This window comes from Chelonoidis abingdonii, chromosome 4 (genome assembly GCF_003597395.2).
Source record: "Chelonoidis abingdonii isolate Lonesome George chromosome 4, CheloAbing_2.0, whole genome shotgun sequence".
NCBI classification, from domain to species: Eukaryota; Metazoa; Chordata; order Testudines; family Testudinidae; genus Chelonoidis; species Chelonoidis abingdonii.
In genome coordinates, this window is record NC_133772.1 from 146,188,679 (window position 1) to 146,211,549 (window position 22,871).

The 22,871-nt window shown below is 42.7% G+C and overlaps 1 protein-coding gene across 1 annotated transcript in view; it reads right to left on the reverse strand.

The window, feature by feature from the left end:
- The window catches only part of SYNE2 (spectrin repeat containing nuclear envelope protein 2), a 280,671-nt gene that overhangs the window by 12,240 nt on the left and 245,560 nt on the right, over positions 1–22,871 (reverse strand). The window contains exons 100-104 of the mRNA XM_075065745.1: positions 10,880–11,042; positions 4,939–5,126; positions 4,615–4,765; positions 3,542–3,724; positions 660–797 (exon numbers count right to left, since the gene is read on the reverse strand). Coding sequence (XP_074921846.1) covers positions 660–797; positions 3,542–3,724; positions 4,615–4,765; positions 4,939–5,126; positions 10,880–11,042 — 823 coding nt within the window. The remainder of the gene's footprint in view (positions 1–659; positions 798–3,541; positions 3,725–4,614; positions 4,766–4,938; positions 5,127–10,879; positions 11,043–22,871) is intronic.

Sequence of the window (22,871 nt, forward strand, 5' to 3'; positions counted from 1 at the left end):
GTCCCCCTTGCCACTAAGTCACCTTTTGAACTCTGCAGAGAATAAAACTGAATCTGTGCAGTGGAACAAGAATGTGTTATGGGGGAAAGGGCAGAAGAGTGCTGCAGAAAGGAATATCAACTTAATTATTCATGTAGCAAAGAATTAATATCTTCCTGAAGGAATGTCACAAAAGCTAGTATACATGTGCATGATTGAAATTTTCAAAGAATACACCTCCCAAATATGCTACGTTATATTAAAAATCCTCATGGGAGATGATAATAATATTACAGAACTGGACCTATCTTCAAGTTGGCTAACATTCTATATTTTGATTTTAGGTATATTGCTGTTTAGCGATTGCTGTTTATGTTTACCCAGATTTAAGCTATCTTTCATGTTTAATATAACTGTCATTGACACTATGTTGTAAGGGGGAATGGAAAGATACAATTGAAGACTCTGAATACTGAACTTACATTTTAGAGCAAGTATTTTTTATGTTGAATTGTACAACTATTTTTTTAAAGTTTACTGATCCTATAACAAATATGATCTGATGAACATAATGTATGTTGTCATGAAATTAACCCATAGATAACTGGCAGGCATTGCCAAGAAACTACAGACTGACATTATCATCTTTGTTCTGAAAAACTGTTCTGAATGATACATACGTTTAATTGCCGCATTTTGTCATCAAAGTTACTCTCTGAGAAGTGTTCCACATTTGTCAGCTGAAGGTCCATTTCTGTGAGCCACACAAGAATGCTTTCCCTTGTTGCCTCAAACTCATCTCTCTGGTTGGTGAAATACTGAATAAGAAAAGGGCAGCTGTACTTTATTAGTTTAGTTACTGAATAAAGATGGTCATGGGAGCATTTTAAAACTGGCATTTTCTTTCAGAATTGCTGTTCATTTTAAACAGATGTGTGTAAGACCTTGTCTACACACCAGAGATAGTCTAAGTTGGATATACTTAAAGCAGTACAATCCCCGCTAGCATGGAAACTGTTATCCTGATATAAAGGTATTTATGCCACACAGGAAGGGGAATGAGGTATATGAGTATAAAGCACCTTTATACCAGTATAACTACACCCACACTAGGGGGGGTGTCCTGGTATAACTATACTGGGAAGAAAAAAAAAAAAAAAAAGAAATCCACACCCCTAACCCACATAGTTCTACCACTACAAAAACCTGTTTAGACCAGGCCTTAGTTGTTTTTGCTGCTCTAACTTTAGCAGCTAGTTTAGATAAAGGAAAAAAGTCTTATCTCTAATTAAAATTAGATCATCAAAATTAGCAAAATGATTAATTAGCTGGAATGTGGAAATACTCTCAAGTGTAATTATCATGCCATTTGGTGTTAAAGCCATTTGTATAAATTTGTTCTACTTCCTGCTGTCTCCCACCCGGGTGGATATCAGAAGAGGAGCTTTCTTCATCACAGCCTGCTAAACAGCTCCCAAATAATAAATATACTGAAAAGAGATTAGGTAAGAGTACGAATGACACCTAACTGCAGGTTTGCTCCCTTTGCTTGGTTACAGTCAGGTCTGCTGATTTGGGGGGATTTATTTTTCTTCCCATTGCTTGCTGGGAACTTGCTATATCATAAATTGGGCTGTGACTAGCTTTTCCAGGCCACAGCACAGGTATTTGAGCTCTGAAGTCAGTTTAACCAGCCCAGAGGGGATTACCTAAGTGTTACAATGAGCCCCTTGGTTTCCTGATACTCTTTTGCTGCTCCCCTCCACTGTGGCTCAAGTTGCAGGAAAAAGGAGGTCAGGCCGAAGAAAAGGGTGTGGTCAGTATGCCCCTTCACCATACCTTGCACATTTTCAACCCTTTGGGCCTGTCACAAACCAGCATAAATTACAACAGCTTTGTACAACACTATACCAGGATCTAGGGAGAGAACTTTAAGCTTCTTTTGCATCCCAGCCCCACTCTGTGCAATTCAGTTGAACCTCAGGACGTTGCCCTCTAAATTCAGAAAGGCACAGACTTATATTCAGTCTTGGAACAGACAGGTGCAACTCCAATTAAGTTAGCAGAGATGCACCTACTTACTTCAGTGCTGAAATTATCTCAATATTAGGTGTGAGGGAGTTCAAAGCAAAAAGGGATGTGGTTAAGATACGGAGGTGTATTCTGTGTAAAATGCGCTTATGCTTTAGCCCATGAAAAGTCCTATTTATGATACAGCAGGCCCCCAGCAAGCCTATATTTTGTGCAGCAGCCCCCAGAGCCATGTTTAGCATCAGGATTGCCACTCAGCACAGATCACCTGAGGACTGGTTCATAAGGCAAATGAAGAAGTCAAAGTAAAGTCTCTCAAACTCTGGCAGAAGTTAAGCAGAGTGCATCATGTATCATGAACATAGCCACAGAAGGGTGCTGGGTCAGAGGAGAGGCAGAACAGGAGCAGTACTACCGGGGGGAGGGGTGAAAGACGTGCTCTCCAAAACATTGGCTATTACTCTCCTACTTTTCACCTTCCAGCAGCACTGGTTAATGCCAATCTATTTGTTAAGGACAAATGCCACCAAATGGTCTCCCTATGAGGTGCCCTCATACACTGATTGGTAACTTACACACCTTGCTGCATTCACTGCTGGTTGCACTTTACTGAAACAAACAAAAGGAAGTCTTCTTTCAGACAATGCACAGTCAACCTGTGGCACTCTTTGCCAGAGGATGTTGTGAAGGCCAAGACTAGGGTTCAAAAAAGAACTAGATAAATTCATGGAGGATAGGTCCATCAATGGCTATTAGCCAAGATGGGCAGGGATAGTGTCCCTAGTCTCTGTTTGTCAGAAGCTGGGAATGGGCGACAGGGGATGGATCACTTGATGATTACCTGTTCTGTTCATTCCCTCTGGGGCACCTGGCATTGGTCATTGTCGGAAGACAGGATACTAGGCTAAATGGACCTTGGGTCTGACCCAGTATGGCCATTCTTATGTTCTTATGACTGCAGCATCCCAGTTTGAATTGACAGACTTTCTTGGTATAACTTTATCCACGTCTCCATATTTAGTTCTAGTTAAGAACAAAGGCCAGTTTCTTGTATCTGACTCCTGTGCCAAGCCCCTTCCCCCTGGTCCTGGTTGCAGGAGTGTCAGAGGTGGGGTAGGGTGTGCCAGGAGCACAGCTGTCCCTAGGGAACCACTGCCACCTTGGGTAGATTAGAACAGCCCCCAGCTGCCCTAACCCTGTGCTGGAGCAAGAACACATCCACCCTGAAAATCAGGGAGCTATAACAGGCTGCCTGATGGCATCCCCTATCTTTGGTTGCACTAAGTGGAAATCCTGTGCAGCAGAGAACCTGGGGCAAATGTTCAACCTTAGCTTGAGCTGTCTTTGATTTTGCTGGTTTGTGTTCCAGCCTTATTGTTCCTTACATAAACTTTGGGGTTTGCACTTATAAATGCAAAATCTAACTGTGTAGATGATGAGCATTCTCATAATAACTTTGCACTTAGGTAGTGTTATTTCTATATGGGCCTCACAGTGCTTCACACTAACCCTCATAACACCCTGCAATTACCTTCAGTCGTCTTAGAATGGCAGCAACCCGTTTCTGGAGATTGTCCCAGCGCTGGTTGCCTTCATGTACCATCTGTTTCAGCTTGCTGGCTGAATCTGTACGATTCTCCCGGGCAAGCCGCCTATATTGTTTATTGATTAGCTCCAGCTGAGTGAGTCGCTCATGAATTTGTCGTTGAAATGCCTGTAATGCAAATTAGTAATCTTATTCCTTTGCACTTCATTGAAAGGATCGATAAAATACTGCAATCATGGAAGAGAAAAATCAGATCCTCAAAATCAATCATAACCCTGATGATGTTTTATCACCACAACCTGCCCTCATATGTGTGTTTAGAGCTCCCGCTGAAGTCACAGGACGTGAGAGGACATAAGCAATTTGTCCTACTTACAGAATTTAGTCTATTACAGTTTCTTGTCCAATTGGAAATAAATGATCACATCCAAAATACATGTAATATATAATAGCTTGCAATCTCTTAGACTTTTATAAGCAAAACCAACAGCTGAGTTACATGATCAAATAAAATGTAGCTTTTAGTAATCTACTATTAAGGACTGTTTAGAGGATTATCAACTGCTTGGAGAAAATGTGTCTAAAAGCAGTTCAAACACTGGCCCCAGGAACTAATACAAGGGCACAGTCTATTTGTTAGAGCCAGAGCCAATGCTAGGCATAAGCAGAGTAAGCAATTGCTTAGAGCCCCAAGCTGCTCAAGGGAGCCCCTATTAATTATTAGCATGTGTTGGGCCCCCTCAAAATACTCCTGCTTAGGCCCCTCAATGGGCTAGTACCACTTCTGATTGGAGCAAATAAGTATCAGGAATGTTGGGTTCTGTTCCCAGCTCTGTCACTGCCTAATGCTGGGGAAGTTACTTAACCTCTCTGTTCCTCCGTTTGCCGATCTGAAAGATGGGTTTAAGCATATTCCCATCTCGGAAAGGAGCTGTAAAGTCTGTAAAGAGCTTTGAGACGCTCAGATGAAAGGTGCTTTATATGTGCAAGCATTAGTATTCTCAATAAGCAGACATGGTGTCTGTGAAACATCAATAGCTGAAATGAAAAGTGTTCACCTCAAACTTCTTCAGCTCCTCTTTGGCATTTATGTATAAAACTTCGGAAGAGTTGGGATAAGCTGCTGTCCTTTCGGCCGATTTCAACCAGTCTTCAAAGCGAGAATAGTCATCCAAAAACTTCTGCCACAGACGCCAGGTTTCCTCAATTCTGAGTTGGGGAGTGAGAGGGAAGAAAGGCTCTGCTTTATCACAAGTTTGCCAATCATTTCTCAATAATTTTTGCTTTTCTCTTCAAAATTTGGTTCATGTAGAATGCAACAAAATTCCCTGAAATATTTCACAGTTACATACATGTCTTAGAAGTGTCAGAAAAGGACTCACTTCATTCGCCTCTCCATAGACATGGAACAAATGTTTCTCCACCGTCTGTCCAGACTTCTGGTAGTCTGCTGGATGGAGTCACATTCCGTCTCATTAGCACAAGCATCTGAATCGCTCAGCAACTTTTCACAGATATTAAACACAGATTCTACCCCTTCACTGTGCTGCTCAATGTCGCGTTGCAGATCCTGTGATTAGGAAATAAAAAGAGTTTAATTAACAAGCAGTTAAACAAATACATTCCCTTGTAATAGACTGTAACAGACAGAGAAGGGTGATCGCCAGCTCAGTAAATGCAATTTTAGTTTTAATGAAAGGACTTTCAGAATGTGTTGAACAAATGACAAACTGAAAGAAGAGATGAGAGAATTGTCATGAGAAAGTGCATTCTTCCCCATTTCATTTCTCAGTGAAAGTCCAGTATCTTCATTAATAATTTGGACAAGTATAATACACATTCAAAATCTAAACCACACTTTCTACATTGTAAAAATGTAAAGACAAATGTATTTGTTTTTACAATATCAGCATCTCCTTCTTGGTTTATTCCACTATAAACTATAGCGGTGAATATACAGGATAATTCATAACCTCAGTGAATGCAAAAGTACAATTCATGTGACTCTGGTAATATCATAAACTGCAGAAGAGTGGCACACAGCAAAGAGTCACATCTGCAATTCTTCAGTTTCTCCCTCTGGGATCATCTACTCCATGGTATCATTTAAAAATGCAAAGCAAAGTTCTCTTGTCCAAGCTGGACTATGTATTGTATTTCTTCTCCAGAGTCTGTACTTCCATTGTATATGTGGCACTTACCCTATATGTGCAACTCCTATTGAAACCAATACAATAAATGCAGAATGTGCAATAGAAATCCAAAGTGCAGGGTCAGAGAAGAAAACGTCATCTGAAATGCTACTAAAAAGCCACGCCATACAACCCCAGGGACTTGGGAAATACCATTTAATATTAACCACGTTTACATTTTTATGACCTCTTTCTGGCTTCACTACTGAAGATTCAATGCCTCTGCTGGAACTTTACTGCCACACAAGCAAACAATGTCAATGGGAAATCTCATTAAATGGTAATGCCAATTCCACCAGCACTCCTGAACAAGAAATCCACGGCCGATTTTGTTCTTGATTTTACAGCCCAGGGAGAACCCACAGGAAAACAGAAGAACACAAGGACTTAAAGGAAGATGCTCTCAGGAATTAATAAAAGACGAGCAGTTTAACTTCAAAATGTTAGTGCAAAAGGACCAAAACTCCACTGGCTAATCTAAGCAAGAGTAGCTTGTGTACCTGAAAGCAGAACTAAGCCATAAATGACCAAAGTTAAAGTATATAGAGTATTTTACATAAAAATATATTCCTGAAGTTAATGAAAAGCTGCTGCTGTTGATAATGATTTATGACATCATCCGTACTACTCACAGAGGTTTCTTTCTGAGGCTCCTAGAACCCCAACTAATGCCAGAGTTTTGTATGTATCTTGCTAAAATTCAAATCTGTCTAGTTTGTTATCTAACCACATAGAGAACAATGTCAAATGTGACTTGAACCTCTTGGGCCAGACTCTGCCGCCCTTATTCCTACTGCCTATGAGTTACTCCTTGAGAAGCACCACTGATTTCAGTGGGACTATTCACAGAGGGCTAGACTGTGACTTTAGGCAAGGGGGGTGATACGCAAGCTGGGCTATCCCAGTAGTAGCTTTGTGCTGAATCACCACTTTAAGTAACAATTCTACCCTGCTTCCTCCTTGCCACTGGGGGTGTAGTAATCGGTTGTTGCCCTATACCAGCAGTTTATTACTATCCTCCCATTCCCCCAGTGGCTCAGCTTCTGTGCGTGGAGGGTGGGGAAGTGGAGGCAAGGCTCTGTCCTGTCCCTAATCTCCCATTTCATGCAGAGAGGAAGCAGACAATTAGCTTTACTTACTCCTATCCACCTGGACCAAGAGCAAGGTAGAAGTATAAGGAGTGGTGGCGGGTGTCTTACTCCTCTGTGTGGGTATGCAGTGTGAAATCATCATCTAGCCCAGAGTAACATACTGCTCAGCACGAGTGTCAATATCTAACCAAGTTTTTCTAATTGACTGCAATGTGTATTGTTACAGTCTTCCTGTTTGCAGACAGCTCAGCTGTTCTTTGGTTCTCTGCTACTTTTGCCTGGTAGTTAGGGAACTTCTGGAAAGCAAGAGCAGTAATCCTTATACAGATGCTAAAAGAAGATCCGGCACAGGATTTAAATAGGTTACTATGGATTCTAGGCTGTTCTCTCTACTCAAGAAGAGGCTTGTCTTTTGAATCTGTGGCCTATACATAGGGACAGATTCCACTCTCTGTTATACTGTTGTAAATCTATGACTGACTTGAGTGATGTTACTCTGGACTTACTTACTTTGGTGTAACCATGATCAGAATCTTGCCCACAGAGTACTAAAACTATTCTATTAATGCAAAAGTGCCTTGCTGATACTACCAAAGTATTGTTGTTATCCGTTATGTTTTGGTTCATATAATAACTTCAGTCAGAATCCTTGCTGCTGTCTAATGCTGGGGAAGTTATTTAACCTCTCTGTCCCTCTGTTTGCCAATCTCAAAGATCTGACAGACAGATTTGAATTTTAGCAAGATACATACAAAACTCTGGCATTTGTTGGTGTTCTAGGAGCCTCAGAAAGAAACCTCTGTGAGTAGTACGGATGATGTCATAAATCATTATCAATAGCAGCAGCTTTTCATTAACTCCAAGGATATTTCTTTTTATGTAAAATACTCTATATACTTTAACTTTGGTCATTTATGGCTTAGTTCTGCTTTCAGGTACACATGCTACTCTCACTTAGATCAGCCAGTGGGGTTTGTTTTGCCACCTTAATGAGAGTTAACATCATTTTAATTAAGCAATGGCAAATCAAACAAACTAACACACACTAAATGATAAGGCAGAAAACATGCATACAGAACAAAAAACTCCTCACTTCACTGCTCAAAGTTTATTAGACTTAATTATTTAACTGGACCTACAATGCTGGACTCCTCCTGCAATACTGAGACATCTTTAATTTGTATTTTAAATCTTAAACAGAATGCCTTATGTTGCAATCTTCAACCTGTAGATGAATGAAACGTTATAAAAGCATCTTTCCCTGCAAACAATTACCCAGAGTTTTAGAATTAACAGTTATTCAAGACAGCATACATAGCACCTTTGTAAACATGGATGTCCAACAAAAAAGAATCCATTAAGACATATTCCTCACCATGAGGCTGTATCCATCAAAATATTTTTTGAAATAAAATCAAGGAAGATCTTTTCAAAACCCTATGTGAATGCAACAAGCAAAGCTTAGTGAAAGGCTTTCTGCTTTGAGTTCTTTAGAGTGAGCTCTACCTTGTCATATCCAGTGTGTTTAAAGGTTACAGCAGAAGGAGGCTAAGGGTCTCAGACTTCTTTGTTTAATATGAAATCCAAGCAACCAAACAGTAGCTTATTCTACAGGACTCTGAGGAGTAAATAATGCATCTTTGCAGCTGAAGTCTGAATGGCCATAGTAAAAATAAATTAATTCGGACACAATTCTTTTGTGTCCCAAGTCTCTGTTTTCTGCTCCCAGGAGGAGCTATCTAGGGTGTCAGCTGGGCATAATTTATCACAGCCTATGGAAGCTAAAAGGTTTGAGTGAGGGGGAAAATAATTACTTTTTATTTACAGAACCGTTACCATTGCAGATTAAACCATTAAACACTGGGATCCAAAGGCCACCCCTGCCCCTGCCTGCATGTGCAGCTCCTCCCACTGAAGTCAATGGGAGCCATGCCCACTGCCTCTGCGAAGGGTGAGTCTGACCCTGACTGTAACTGCTCCTGAAGTGCTGTGCTGTGCTCTGTGGAAAGAAAGCTCAAATAATTCCGCAGGGAACGGAGCTCTCGTATCTGGATTAGTCACAGTCGTTTTTCTGAGACAAAGTGACAGACAGTGGGGTGGGGAGGAAGCGCTTAAGCAGCCATCCATGTTGTTTGCAGGCAGACCTGTAAGCCTCCACTTTCGGAAAGTTTAGCCCTAAAAGTTTTAGGGTAAACTATAAATGCCCCTATTATGGTGATGGGCAGAGTTAAGTCATAGGACCTATTGTCCCCCAGTGGCAGGTATTTTTAATCTGTTTGTGCAGACACTTCAGCCTAGATTGTGCCTTTAGGCACAGCCGCAAGCAAGGGGTGATGATGCATAAATTGTACTGCTCCAGCAGTAGCCTCGGGAGGCGTTGGGACTCAGTGACACTCCTCTGAGCCACAGTCCCTTCCCTGCTTCTCCCATGCAAGAGTGGGTAAGTGCAGTAATGCCACACCTGCCCTGACTCCCAAAATCAACTCAGCTGTACTAGCTGCTTTAAGGCCCTGCTTGCTCCTGTGAGGAATTCCTTCCTATCTGCCTTGGGGGAAGCAAGCAGGTATGGGTCAGGGTACTCTGTGCAGAGAGGTTCACTCTATCCCTCGCTCCTGTGCGTGGGCATAGTCTAAGGGCTAGTTTCCATTGGCAATAGTAAAAGTGCTGCAGTGCTTTAACATGGCTTGTGTGGTCGCGGCAGTGCGCTGGGAGGGAGCTCTCCCAAGGCTCTAAAAAAACCCACCTCCACGAGGGGTGCAGCTCCCAGCACTGGTGCACTGTCTACGCTGGCACTGTACAGCGCTGAAACTTGCTGTGCTCAAGGGGGTGTTTTTTCACACCCCTGAGCGAGAAAGTTGCAGTGCTCTAAATTGCCAGGGTAGACAAGCCCTACGTCACTGTCTAGCCCTGAAGCATCTGCTGTCTTTAACCAAACAAAGCCTCCTCCAAAGGGGAAGTGGATAAGAGAACAAACAACAAGACAGAGGTGTAGTCACATTGCTTAATGCACTACTGGAAGACAGGAAAGGATTTTATGAGTTTTTTTGTTTGTTTCTACAATATTTAAGTATCAAAAAGTAAGTGTTAAATCCCTATAAAGTGTCTCAAAAACACTTTCTTACATGCAGCGTATTGAGACAGGCCGGTCTCAGGATATTAGAGAGACAAGGTGGGTGAGGTAATGTCTTTTACAGGACCAACTTCTGTTGATGAGAGAGACAAGCTTTCAAGCCATAAAGGGCTCTTCTTCAGGTCTGAGAAAGGTACTCACAGAGTCACAGCAAAATGCAAGATGGAACAAATTGCTTAGCATAAATAGTTAGTACATACTCTAAGAGACCATTAATAACTCTGCAGTCATAGGACAAAAAGAGGGGGTTAGAGTTATAGATTGTTGTAATAAGCCATAAAACCAGTGTTTCTGTTCAATCCATGATTTTTAGTGTCTAGAAGAGTAATGAATTTAAACTCCCAGGCTGGTCTTTTGAAAGTATTGTCGTTTTCTTTTGAGGATGAGGACTGGTAGGTCAGATACAGAGTGATCATTTTGTGCAAAGTGTTCACCCACAGGTGACAGAGTGCTTTTGACTTTTTCTCAGTAAAATGATAAAAGACAAAAAAATCACCTGCACAACAATTTCAAAAGACAAGCCTGGGAGCTTAAATTCATTACATGCTAGACGCTAAAAATCAGGGACTGAATGGACACTGTTCAGACATGTCCCTTACAACATGTGCTATTCATGCTAAACAATTTGTTCCATGTTGCATTTTGCTGTAACACTGGGAATACCATTCCCAGACCTGAAGAAGAGCTCTGCGTGGCTCAAAAGCTTGTCTCTCTCTTAACAATAGAAGATCGTCTAATAGAAGATATTACCTCACCTACCTTGTCTCACTTTGGCAGGAAACACAATGGCTCAAAATGTGAACAACAGAAAAGTCTGTCAAGGAAAGGAAAGGGGTGATCTTACACATAGGATTGATCACAATCAGCATCACTTTAAGCCCATTTATTTCAGATGTTATGATTTCCTCACCTGCTGCTCAGCAAGTCTTTTCTGGATCTCTTGATCATCACAGATGTCATACACAACAGGCTTGGAAAGCTCGGCCTCAATGCGAGCCAACCAGGTGCGAAGGGTACTCATATTTTTGTCTAATGTCTGTGTGACAGCAAAGGTCCCTTCCAATTTCTTCAGTCTGGGGATATTGGAAAGAAAACAGGTTGTTATAAACACATTTAACATGGAAGCCGTATTAGCAGAGCCTCTGGAAATGAAGGAAGTATGATTTATGACTTGCCTTCTGCAGATTAAAGCCACATTTTAATTATAACCTACCCAAACTGGCACAAGCGGATGCCTCCACAGCTGCAGAAGGTTCTAAGTGAGTCATTTAAGGAGATGATGTGAACAGGGAGTAGCCCTCCTAGGCTCATTTGAGAGCTAGTGGTTTCCTTGGTCATTTCCCTGAGGACATGCATACAGAAAACTTGCCCCAGTGCACGTTTTGTGTATTTGAGACAATCTAGACACCCCCATCTTCCCGGGGTGCAGTGTGACTCCACATTGCCCCCAAATGCAGGGCTGTGTATCCCAGGTAGGAGCTACTCCTTAATCTTTGAGCTGCGTGCTCCACTGCTTGCATAAGTGAAGGCATTTACATCCATGCAAAATGGGTCTAAAACACTACTGGGTCAATTCGGATCTCTCCTCTCATTTACACTGGCAGTATTTTACAACTACTTGGTATAAGTATACATGAGGCAAGGCAGTGGAAAAATCATTATTTTCCCTAGTTTTCTAGGATGGGCTCTTTCTCAAGCTACTCTCCCATGTGAATTACAGTTCAGTCTGGAAGGACGAGCACCCTGCCAGCACATTTTGATCCTGCTGGGAATATGTTAAGTGGGTTGTGCAGCCCCACTGAGGGAGATAGTTTGCTACACCAGCTCTATACCTGGGGGATAGGAGTTGTTCTCTAGAGAGAGAGATGGAAGATGCAGGGCATGGGTTGAGCAGTCTGAAGAGAGGAATCTCAGGACAGCCATGCCTTGGGAAAAGGTTTGAACTGCATATATGTGTTGTTTAGTGTTAGTTTCTGTGTTACTAAAACCAAACCCCAGGAAAAGGGGTGAGTTTGGACACTGCACTCTGTGTGGACTAAGCCTCTGCCTCTTCTGTTTTCAGCCGATCTGAGGGTTAGGGCACACATCTCTATGGCTTCCTAAACAGGCCATCTATACTTTTGTCTCCATAGCAATGGGATATTTTGGCCACATGGACTATGTCCATGCTGGTTTATGCAGAAGAGTGCAACAGAGCCCCCTAACATACATGAAACACAGAGGTGAAGCTAGAATAATAAATCTAAAATGAGAAATTTAAATAAGCCACTGTGAAAAGAGAAAGAGAAAGAGAGGTTTCAGAAAAGGTCCCGCTCTGATTTGCGAGGACAGCAGAGACTGTGGGCCAGATCCATCCTTGGTATACTTCCTTTGTAGTCAATGAAGTTACATCAGGAAGGAATCTGGCTCTGGCTCTCTCTTGCCCAGATGGGTTAACTTTATTTTCCCCCACTCCCATCTTAGCATCTAAAATAGGCCAAAGTCACAAGTAGTATATCCATTCATCCACTCCAGGATGGTGATTCCTGTGTATCTGTTTTGTACAGATAAAGTAACAATTCCTGATTGATGATTTCTATGGGAAAGGTAGATTGCTACTCTGCCGTGGCAGCTATTGCCCTGCTTCAACAATGTTTTGGAAATGCTTTTTCAGATACGACAAGGGAGCTTGATACTAAAGCACCAGTATCCAGGAGCAAGTATCTGAATAGAAGAATGGTCATACTGAGTCATCTAGTCCAGTATCCTGTCTTCTGACAGTGGCCAATGCCAGGTGCTTCAGAGGGAATGAAAAGAACAAGTAATCATAAGTGTCCCATCCTGTGTTGTCCAGTCCCAGCTTCTAGCAAACAGAGGCTAGAGAGACTCAGAACATAGTGTTGCATTCCTGCTCGTGCTGGCTAATAGCCATTGATAAACCTGTCCTCCAGGAACTTGGATCTAGTTCTTTTTTGAACCCTGTAATAGTTTTGGCCTTCACAACATCCTCTGGCAAAGAATTCCACAGGTTGACTCTGTGTTGTGTAAAGATGTGGCTCCTTTTGTTTGTTTTAAACCTGCTGCTTATGCTTTCATTGGGTGACCCATAGTTCTTGTGTTACGTGAAGGAGTGAATAATATTTTCCTATTCTCTTTCTCCACACTAGTCAAGATTTTATAGACCTCTATCATATCCCCTCTTAGTTGTCTCTTTTCCAAGCTGAAATGTCCCAGGCTTTTTAATCTCTCCTCATATGGAAGCTGTTCCATACCCATAATCATTTTTGTTGCCCTTTTCTGAACCTTTTTCAGTTCCAATATATCGTTTTTGAGATGGGGTGATCAGGGCTGCACTCAGTGTTCAAGGTGTGGGTGTACCATGGGTTTATATAGAGGTAATATGATATTTTCTGTCTTATTATCAATCCCTTTCCTAATGGTTCCTAACATTCTGTTAGCTTTTCAGACTACCGCTGCACATTGAGTGGATATAAGTGATCCATCCCCTGTCATCCACGCCCTGCTGGCTATGTTTTCAGGCAACTACCCACAATGACCCCAAGATCTCTTTCTTAAGTGACAGATAATATAGATCCCATCATTTTACATGTACAGTTGGGATTATGTTTTCCAATATGCATTACTTTGCATTTATCAACATTGAGCTTTGTCTGCCATTTTGCCTAGTCACCCAGTTTTGGGAAATCCTTTTGTAATTCTTTGCAGTCTGCTTTGGACTTAACTACCCTGAGTAATTTTGTATCATCTGCAAATTTTGCCACCTCAAAGTTTACCCCCTTTTCCCAGCTCATGTGTGAACACTGGCCCCAGTACAGACCCCTGGGGGGCACCACAATTTTCTACTCTTCGCTTTTAAAATCACGATGCGAATCTACAAAATCACTGTGTATTGTACATACAGAATACCATTAAGTGCTCAGGACTTTGCATTCGGACAATATATGAGGGCTGGTTGATGGTATCCAGGCCTCAGACTGGCACCGTTCATTCACACCACATTCATGCAATCCTGAAAACACTATCTGGGTTAGCGCTTGCTACCATGACTTCGATGGACATCAGTATCAGTAGTGCACCTAGTATTATTATTTGTGTTCCCTTAGCACCAAGGGTCTCCCGTCATGGACCACAACCCCATGGTGCTAGATGCTGTGTAAACAGAACAAAGATATTCAGTCCCTGCCCCAAAAAGCTCACAATCTAAGTATAACATCAGCGACAACAGGGGAATACATAGACACAGATTGGGGAGCACAAGGAAACAATGTGACAGTAAGTAATAATTAAGGCTGCGAGTCTGTCATGGATGTCATGGATTCCATGACTTTCTGGGACCTCTGTGACTTCCGCAGATGCTGGTGTGACTGCCCCTGAGGCCACCTGCTCAGGCAGTTGCTGGGATGGATCCCGGGACCAGCCACTCAGGCAGCTGCTGGGGTGGTCCCGGGGCCAGCCGCACTGACCACTGCAGGAGCAGCCCTGGCAGCTGGCCCCAGGGTCACTGGAGCAGCAGCGGTCCCAGGGGCCGTCCCAGAGGCCGTCAGAGCAGCAGTCCCCAGGGCCTCAGAGCAGCTGGGGGCAGTCAGCCCCCACTGCCTGCGCAGGGACTAGCTGTCAAGTGCCCAGGGCATCCCAGAGCGGCGGTGTCTCAGAGCCACCCAGGAGCTGTTAAGTTTTAGTCAGGGTATTTACAGTAAAAGACATGGACAAGTCACAGGCCATGAATTTTTGGTTATTGCCCGTGATCTGTCCATGACTTTTACTAAAAACACTCGTGACTAAAGCTTAGCCTTGGTAACAGTAAGTGTTTGCATGGCTGCACCTTTGACAAATAAACAAAGATCAGGAAAAACAGAAAGGAAGAAATTTTACAATGAAATGATTTTTAAAAGGAAAAGATCTTACAATGATGAAAGCAAATACAGGTGTTTGGCTTAGAAACCTCCCTTATTCAGGATATAAATATTGATCTCAATATGTTTGTTGTAGTAGAAAATGTTTGTTAGGATTGCCAGCAACTATAGCACAATGGAAACAACCATTGTGGCACTATTAGCATGTGTTTACTCGTAACACAATTATCATCAGAGACATGCAAATCTAATTAACTAATTTGTTACATATGCCAGCTAGAATATGTCTTTCGTCCCATCCTTAATGCTCTGGGTCATTAATCTTGATCTTGAGAACTAAAACCTAAGATAAACGGACAGGTGATAATAAATGCCTTTCAGAAATCAGTGCTGGTACATCACCACAATATGTGAACTAACTACTGCCTTGAATAAACACACAGACGGGTAAATTCTTAGTGAAGTCAACAAACACTGTGCATGTGGCTCAAGGTTAATATATTCTAATTCTGTTCTCTATAGGTTTGTATTCCATGCTCGACACTGTAACATGTGAGCGTTTTCCAGTAGCGCATTAGGTGACTAACATCTGTCACGTGTTGTTTGTTTTCTCATCCTCTCCCTAGAGGAAGAAGCATGCACAGTGGAGAGTTTTGTTTTGGAAGGGAGAGATTTTTTTGGGAGGGGTAGAGGAGGGGAGTTAATGTAAATATTGCTATGTATTTGTTGGAGCAGGCAGGTCAAAGAAACACACCTTGCACTTGGAGGAGATGGTGGTGAGGTTTGTAATGGTCCTTAGTTCCTGGGGGAGTTCATTCCACAGTCTCAGAACCAGCCCCTGAAAAAGTTCCATCTCCCACACAGACAAGCTTTAACTTGGTTGTAGAGAGTTTCATTGTGACAGAGGAACGAAGTTGCCGGGTAGCCATAAAAAAATCCTGAAAGGTGCTGAAAACCTCCTGAGAAATGCCAGGTGCCCTCAACTTCCACTCATGTCAAAGAGAACTGGAAGCATTCCCTCAGGAATGGACCTGGAAGAATATTGGACCAAAGAATCCAAGACCCTTTGAATAAAAACCACATGTGCGTCTCTCTGCTATCATAGTCTCATATTTGCTTTCTGCAAGTGTTTGCGTGAATTAACTTTTGTTTGCAGAAAATGTCATGACTGCTCCTCAAATATGAACCATAGGAGTATTTTTGCTGCAAGTGTTCATATCATTTTGCTGTCTTGAAAGCTCTTTATGGGTATGAGAGTCATTTAATCAGGGAGCAGAAGCTGTACCATGTGAGCTAGGTGACCAATCACACAGCATGAATAGTGAGTTAAGACAAGCAAATGGTCAAAGTAATAGATGTGGTGAACAATTCCTGATCGCCCACAGGCCAAAATAGGGTCACATAAACCACTGGTCAAATAACTTTGAATAACAAACACATCTGTAACAATCAAAGTGTGTGGGTAGCTCACAAACAGACACAGCTCACTAATTTATTAGATAACAGAATCAGCTGCAAACAATTTGCTCAGATCCACTCAAGAGACTATTGGTTCTAGCAGCACTGGGTCATAACATTCCCCAGCTGCAACTTGCTTCTCTGGGGCTATGAAAAGGAAAAGGCTGAAAAATCTCCTGTACTTTGCAATGAACATGACTTAAATATGGCCCTTATTCATTCAGTAGAGCACTTAAGTGCATGCTTTAAGACATGCTTGGAAAACAATTACTATAGGCTTTAAGATGAAAACATTAATTCAAGTAGAGGCAAGGGACTGTATCTTGCAAGTGGGTTATAACTAAGGACCTGATCCTGAGACACTGAAGTGAACTGAAAGACTCCCATTGATCTGAATGGGCTTTGGATCAGGTCCTAACATTCCACCACTGGAGCCTGAATTGAAATGCATCAGATGGCCTGAAACAAATCCCTTCTAGATGTTAGTGTCATAAACCCACATGAAAGGATGGCATGTTTGACAGTCCTTGCTCAGGAGGTGTCCAGGGGTAGAAGGTTTCTTTTGTTGCAGGCCAGGACTAAAGTGTGTTGGCAGGAACATGATGTGATAAAGAATTGCACAGTGCCTGCCTGCACTATGCTGGTTTATAATCAGTGCTGTCAGAAAATGTAACAGAAAGAACAAACTAAATAAAACTCATTTCTTTAATGGGATGAAGAGATTCAGATGTATATTTTTAAATCTTGTTTATCAGTGTAAATATCATTCTGGTCAGGCAGCAGAGATACTATTCATATTTGCTAAAGAGAATATGGTGAAATTAAATTGCACTGTCAATTGACATTACTGTCTGATAACAGGAAATCTTTGTTCAGTAGATTTTAGTACAAACTGACTATATAAAGCACACAAGCTTAAGAAATGATGCCTTCATTTGGGCCCAACCTTTAAATATGTGCAAGTTCATTTCTCTGTGCAGTTTCTGGCTCTTGGAAATAACCCAGAAACCTTTACATTGGTTGGTTCTATTATTTGAATGAAGATAATTAATATCACATAATCACTGAATAAGAAAGGGCAAGCTACATTTCATATTAAACCTTCCATTTATCCATATTATTGTAGTCCCAAATCTCCACTGACATTGACACGAGACACCAAAGAGACCAGTACAAATTTTAACTGAGAAGGCCCCTGAATGCTATTTATCCAGTCTAATGAACTGCATCTCCCACACAGCATAATCCATTTTCTCATCCACTTGTCACAGGCAAATTGCACACACACACACACGCACATGCTGACATAGCAGTGCCCATCCCCCCAGGCTGCTGAACCACCCAGACAGATATTACTGAATTAGTGATTTCTATTCTTACACGCACTATAACCAAATGCAGAGCTGATTATTGAAACAGCACTTACCGTTTATAATGAAAAATCATTCCTTAGCTTGCAAATCCCAAACTGCAAGGATTCTGTCTGTGTAACCACAGCACCCATGGAAGAGGAAACCCCTCTTCTATGGATGCCCTATTTATTCATTGCTTTAGCATCTCCCCTAGGGGGGAAAAAGCCTTTTTCATCCTCTTCCTCCTCTGCAAAGCCCCTAGCTGGGGAGTCACAGCGTGCATGCGCAGGCACACCGGCCCCCGCCCCCCCCCCCCACTGGTTTCCTTCTGTTAACCTGCATTTTTACCTGGCAAATTGCTGAGAACCCAACCACAAACACAAAGTAGCTTTAATTTGACACAACAGAATTAGCTCATGAAGAAAAAGACCCTGAGTGATTGCCTGGGGGTGGTAATGAAAAGATGACGCTGCAGAGGCTTCAGAACCAAAAGATAAAAGTCTTCTGAGTACAATCAGATACCTTCAGCCTCAGATTCTGATGATTTATAGAGAGATTTTCCTATTGAAGCAATCCCCAAAATTAAAACACACACAAACACATGCACAAAATGCTTACTTGGATTATGCTCTCTGTTGCCTTGTTTGTTATCATATTACAGCTTTTTATGTACAAAGTAAAGCTTACTCCAATTCAATCTACCCTGTCCTGTGCTCAGCCCTCCAGTGAAGGAGTAGGGCCAATGAAGTGCAGGAGTTAACAGTGACGATCAAACTGCCCCCTAATCTTTACTTATTACATCATTCGTCAAAAAATTGATCATCACAAATTCCTTGTTCTGACATCACTGCCAGACAAGGGTGAGAAGGGCTGGGAGGGAGAGAAACTAGCTTTAACACAGATGTATCTGAAAATCACCAACACAGCACTAAAACTTTGAAAATCACACCAAAAATCCAAGGAATTATTTGGAAGTCTAATGCATTTGACCATTTCTCTGGCATTATGGGAATATATGTTCCGACCCCGATTTCTACCAGGATTTACATTTTTATTTCTTTTTTCTGCAGGGAGTGGGTTCAAAATACATGAGTGCACAATAATTTATTCAAAACAGAGACACCAGCAATAGCGAGCTGCCCTCCCTTTGTCCTCCCCCTTTGCACGCTGGCTCACACTGGTGCTGACCCATGGCGACCCTCAAACCAGGCCAATGGAGCCTAGCTGCAGGAGCTAAATTCTGTACCTGCCTCGGTGTTAGTTTGGGTCTCACACAGGGACCTGAAGGGATTTAACCAGGGCCATGGGGTGGCTTATGTGCAGGAGCCCCTAGCTGGGGGGCCTTGAAAGCCACAGCTGGAAACCTCCCAGCCTCTGTGGGCTCGGGGGGGAGGCGCCCCATTCCTAGGTGTGGGTTTTCCTATTGACTCAGAGCCAGCCCTGCTTAGTCATATGGTGCCACCAGGCCCCATCCCTGTGTGGCAGCTGGCAGAGTCAAGCCAGTCAAGTGACCTCAAAGGTCGGGTGGGCTGTGAGCTGCACCCCAAAGGGAGAGGCAGGAGCAACAGCTGGATGCTGCAGGGATGGGCTACTGCTTTCTGGGAGGGGAGACTGAGGGTAAGTGGGGGGAAGGCTTGCCTGGGGGAGGTGCTGAGACTTGAGGGGTTCAGGGGGCAACCGAACTTTTAAACTGCACCCTCCTTTCCTCCCCCCTCCCCCCACTATCAACAGTTACGTGTCGCCTCTGTATAGGACACAGCAGGCAGATAGATCCATTGGGATATTTTTCTCACTGAGATCCAATCTTGTGAGTAAACAATGCCAGCATTCTTTCACTCTACCAAAGGCACATCAACTGTCATTCTGCACCTGCTGAGGAGGCAGTTGAATCTTTCCTTGCCGCTGCTGAGGTGGTAGGGTATGGCTTCATGAGCCAGGGAAGCAGAGGGTAGGCCGTGTCCCCCAGGAACACTATTGCCGATGGTAATCCGCCGGTCAGTGGGGAAAAGTCCTTGCTTGTAGCTTTCTGAAAAATCCTGTGTTGTTAAAGATGTGAGCATCATGCATCTTCTCTGACCAGCCCACAATGGCATCAGTGACGTGTCTGTGGTGAGCCACCCATGCTTTCATAACCAGAGAAAAGTAGCCCTTTCTATTGATGTACTCCGTGGCAAAGTGCTCTGATGCCAACATAGATATCTGAGTTCCATCTATTGCTGCATCGCAGTTCGGGAACCGCAGTGCTGCAAATCCACCCACTACGTCACAGCCTTGTGTAGCAGGAGGCAATAAATGGCCCTTGCAGTGGATTCTGCAACTCCTAACTGATTTTCCATTGACCGGTAGCCATCTGGCTTTGCAAGTTTCCATAGTGTGATCATCATTCTCTTCTCCACAGTCAGTGCAGCTCTCAATGTCGGTGTTCCTGAGCTGGAGGACTGGGGCGAGCTCAACACACAGATCCAGAAATGCAGCCTTGCACTTCGAAAAGCTCTGCAGCCACTGCTTGTCATCCCAAGCCTGCATTACAATGCAATCTCAGCAGTCAGTGCTCGTTTCTTAGGCCCAGAAGTCGTGCTCCACCATCTGCAGCTGTTCTGTGAATGCCAACCACAACCTTGAATTGGTTCTCATTATGTCCCACAGCAATCTGTCCTCCAAAAGAATCATCAGCTGATTCAGTTACTCTTGCGGCTCTGCAAATACTGGAGAATAGTGAATCCTGTGCTTGCCACACTTATGACTTATGGGTTCATGAGATTTTTGAAAAAAAGGTGCAAAAATTATGGGATAGAGATGACATTATGGGATGGAGACAGTTGCATGTTGGGAAGTTGATCCCTTGCTCCCACCTCTGCCGAACTCGTTTTGGCCCCACCATGCATTGCCAAAATTTCCCAAAAAATGGTGAGCTGAATGGTAGCGCATTGCACACTGGCATATCTACCCACGGTGCGCTGCAAACACTCTTGGTAAGCATGTGCAGCGCTGACGCAAGGAGACAAGTATGTACGTGCATATGTGATATACTATGTGTGGCGGCTGAATGACGGTGTAACTTGTGTCTACCAAAGTTTGTAGTGTAGACATGGCCAGAGCCTAAGGGTTTGTTTGTACAGCGAGCTACTGTGGCATAATCGAAGGTGTGAATCTACAGCAGACCAGCTTTCTGCAAGATAGCTTGCCATGTGGATACTGCTACCACAGACAATGGGACATTTACTGCACTGTAGATTCCAACACTGGCTCCTGTGCACCAATTTGCCATGTAGATAAGCCCAGAGCATTCCCTGTAATGACACAGATTGGACCTACTGTATGTAGACTACCTGTTGCAGGCTGCAAAGCTACCTGTGTTATGCAGACGATAAGTGATAACTGATAAGTGAGGATAAGAAAAGATTGCGGATGATGTTCTGGAATCTAAGGTACATGTTTCCACAATTAGTTCTGGAATCTAAGGTACATGTTTCCACACTCAGAAAGTGGCCAAAATCTCAAATTAGACTTTAAACTTTTGTTTGTCTAGTACCCTACGTTTTCCTTTCCTGTCAGCCAACAAAGAAAAGCACAGAAGAGCATGGCTAGCTAACAGTCTCTCCAAAGCTGTACACAAATTCATTTGCATAACTAAAAAAAGGAACAGATGTCTGCATGTTATTTTTTCCATGGGAATTATGTTTTCAGATGCTTCCGAGTTTACATCAAACCATGCTTCAGCTGTGACACACATGACAATGCCTTTGTGAACTGCACAAGCCAAGCAGATACATACAATAAAAGCGCTAAGTCCATTCTGTGTAGCTGCTGCCATATGGCAAATCTGAGCTTGTCACCATGATCTAAGAGAATCACTCCAAGGTCTAAACTGAGAACTCACCTAATTTACCCATCTGTCCCAGGCTGTTTATTGGTTTAAGTTGAAGTAAGTTGTTTATTGAAAATGTTCTGTATTGATTAGCTTGGCTTTTGACTGTGTTTTGCTGTCATTTCAATATTGTATAGACATATATATATTATATTACATGCAAAAAACTATGTTAAAAACATTTAGGTTGCCAAGTCAAGCACTCAAAAGCTGGAAATGACAGAAATAAGGGTCCCTGTGCAACATTAATGTGACCTCTTTGTGCATATATAGTTCATGATGTAGTCTTTAATTATAGGATCACATACTATTTTTTCCACAGGATCTGTGTCTCATTCAGGGCACAGGATGACTCTTTTAACAAAGTTTTGTGTGGGTAATTTCCTAAGTTTAAAAAAGAATAATGAAAAAACAGAAATTCCACCATTTGACATCATCAGAGTTAGAACCTTTAGATCACTGCACAGATCTCTACTACTTGAGATAAGTGACATATTTGGTGACAGCAGGGGAATGATGAGGCTCCCTGGCTGAGGAGGGGAGTGTATTCTAGGGGACATTCCCCACAAGGGTGACCTCTTCAGTTCCCTACACACTGTCCCTGTCCTGTCTCTTCCCCATCCAACTCTGTCCCACCCATTCTCCTCACTTAGCCAGTCCCAGTACTCAATCTTCTCATCCCAGTCCCAGTCCCTTTGCCCAGTAAATCCTAGTCTCACCAGTCCAGACTCCCCTACTCTCACTCCTCCCCCAGGTCCTTGGTCTATCTGGTTCAATATCCATAACCCCAACGCAGTGGCTGTTGTTCTGATGCTTCAGAGGTAAGTGCAAAAAACCCTGCCACGATGGACAGTTATGCAATAATATATGCAAAGGGGAAGTTATTCCTAGCTGCAGCCAGGCAGAGGTTGGTTTATGGCAAAGATTACTTGAGTACTTTGTGGGGTACAGTGTTGTGAAGAAAATAATCTTTCCTTTGCGTTTAATTTCTAGTACTTTCTCAAATATTATCAGTAAAACACACCATGTGTAACTCAGTTTTTAAACTAAAAAAATGTATGAAGTGGCACCAAGCTGTTTGCAAAGATCAGAGTTTTTTTTTAAAATATGGTAGCTTGTATTTGAAAACATTATTTCACAATAGTTAACGTACAAAACTGAAAACAAGTGTGCAGCAAAACAACAACACTAAGTGGTCTCAGACGTAAAAAACCCAGCACCTTACGACAAACCTATAACAGGCAGAGAAAAAATGCAGTTATAACACTTCTGCTGATGGATCTCCATTGTATTTATGGTACTGGAGTGAACTGCAAGTAGGAAACCTCTTGCATGAAGAACTGGACGCCTTCCTCTTATATAGCACTTTTC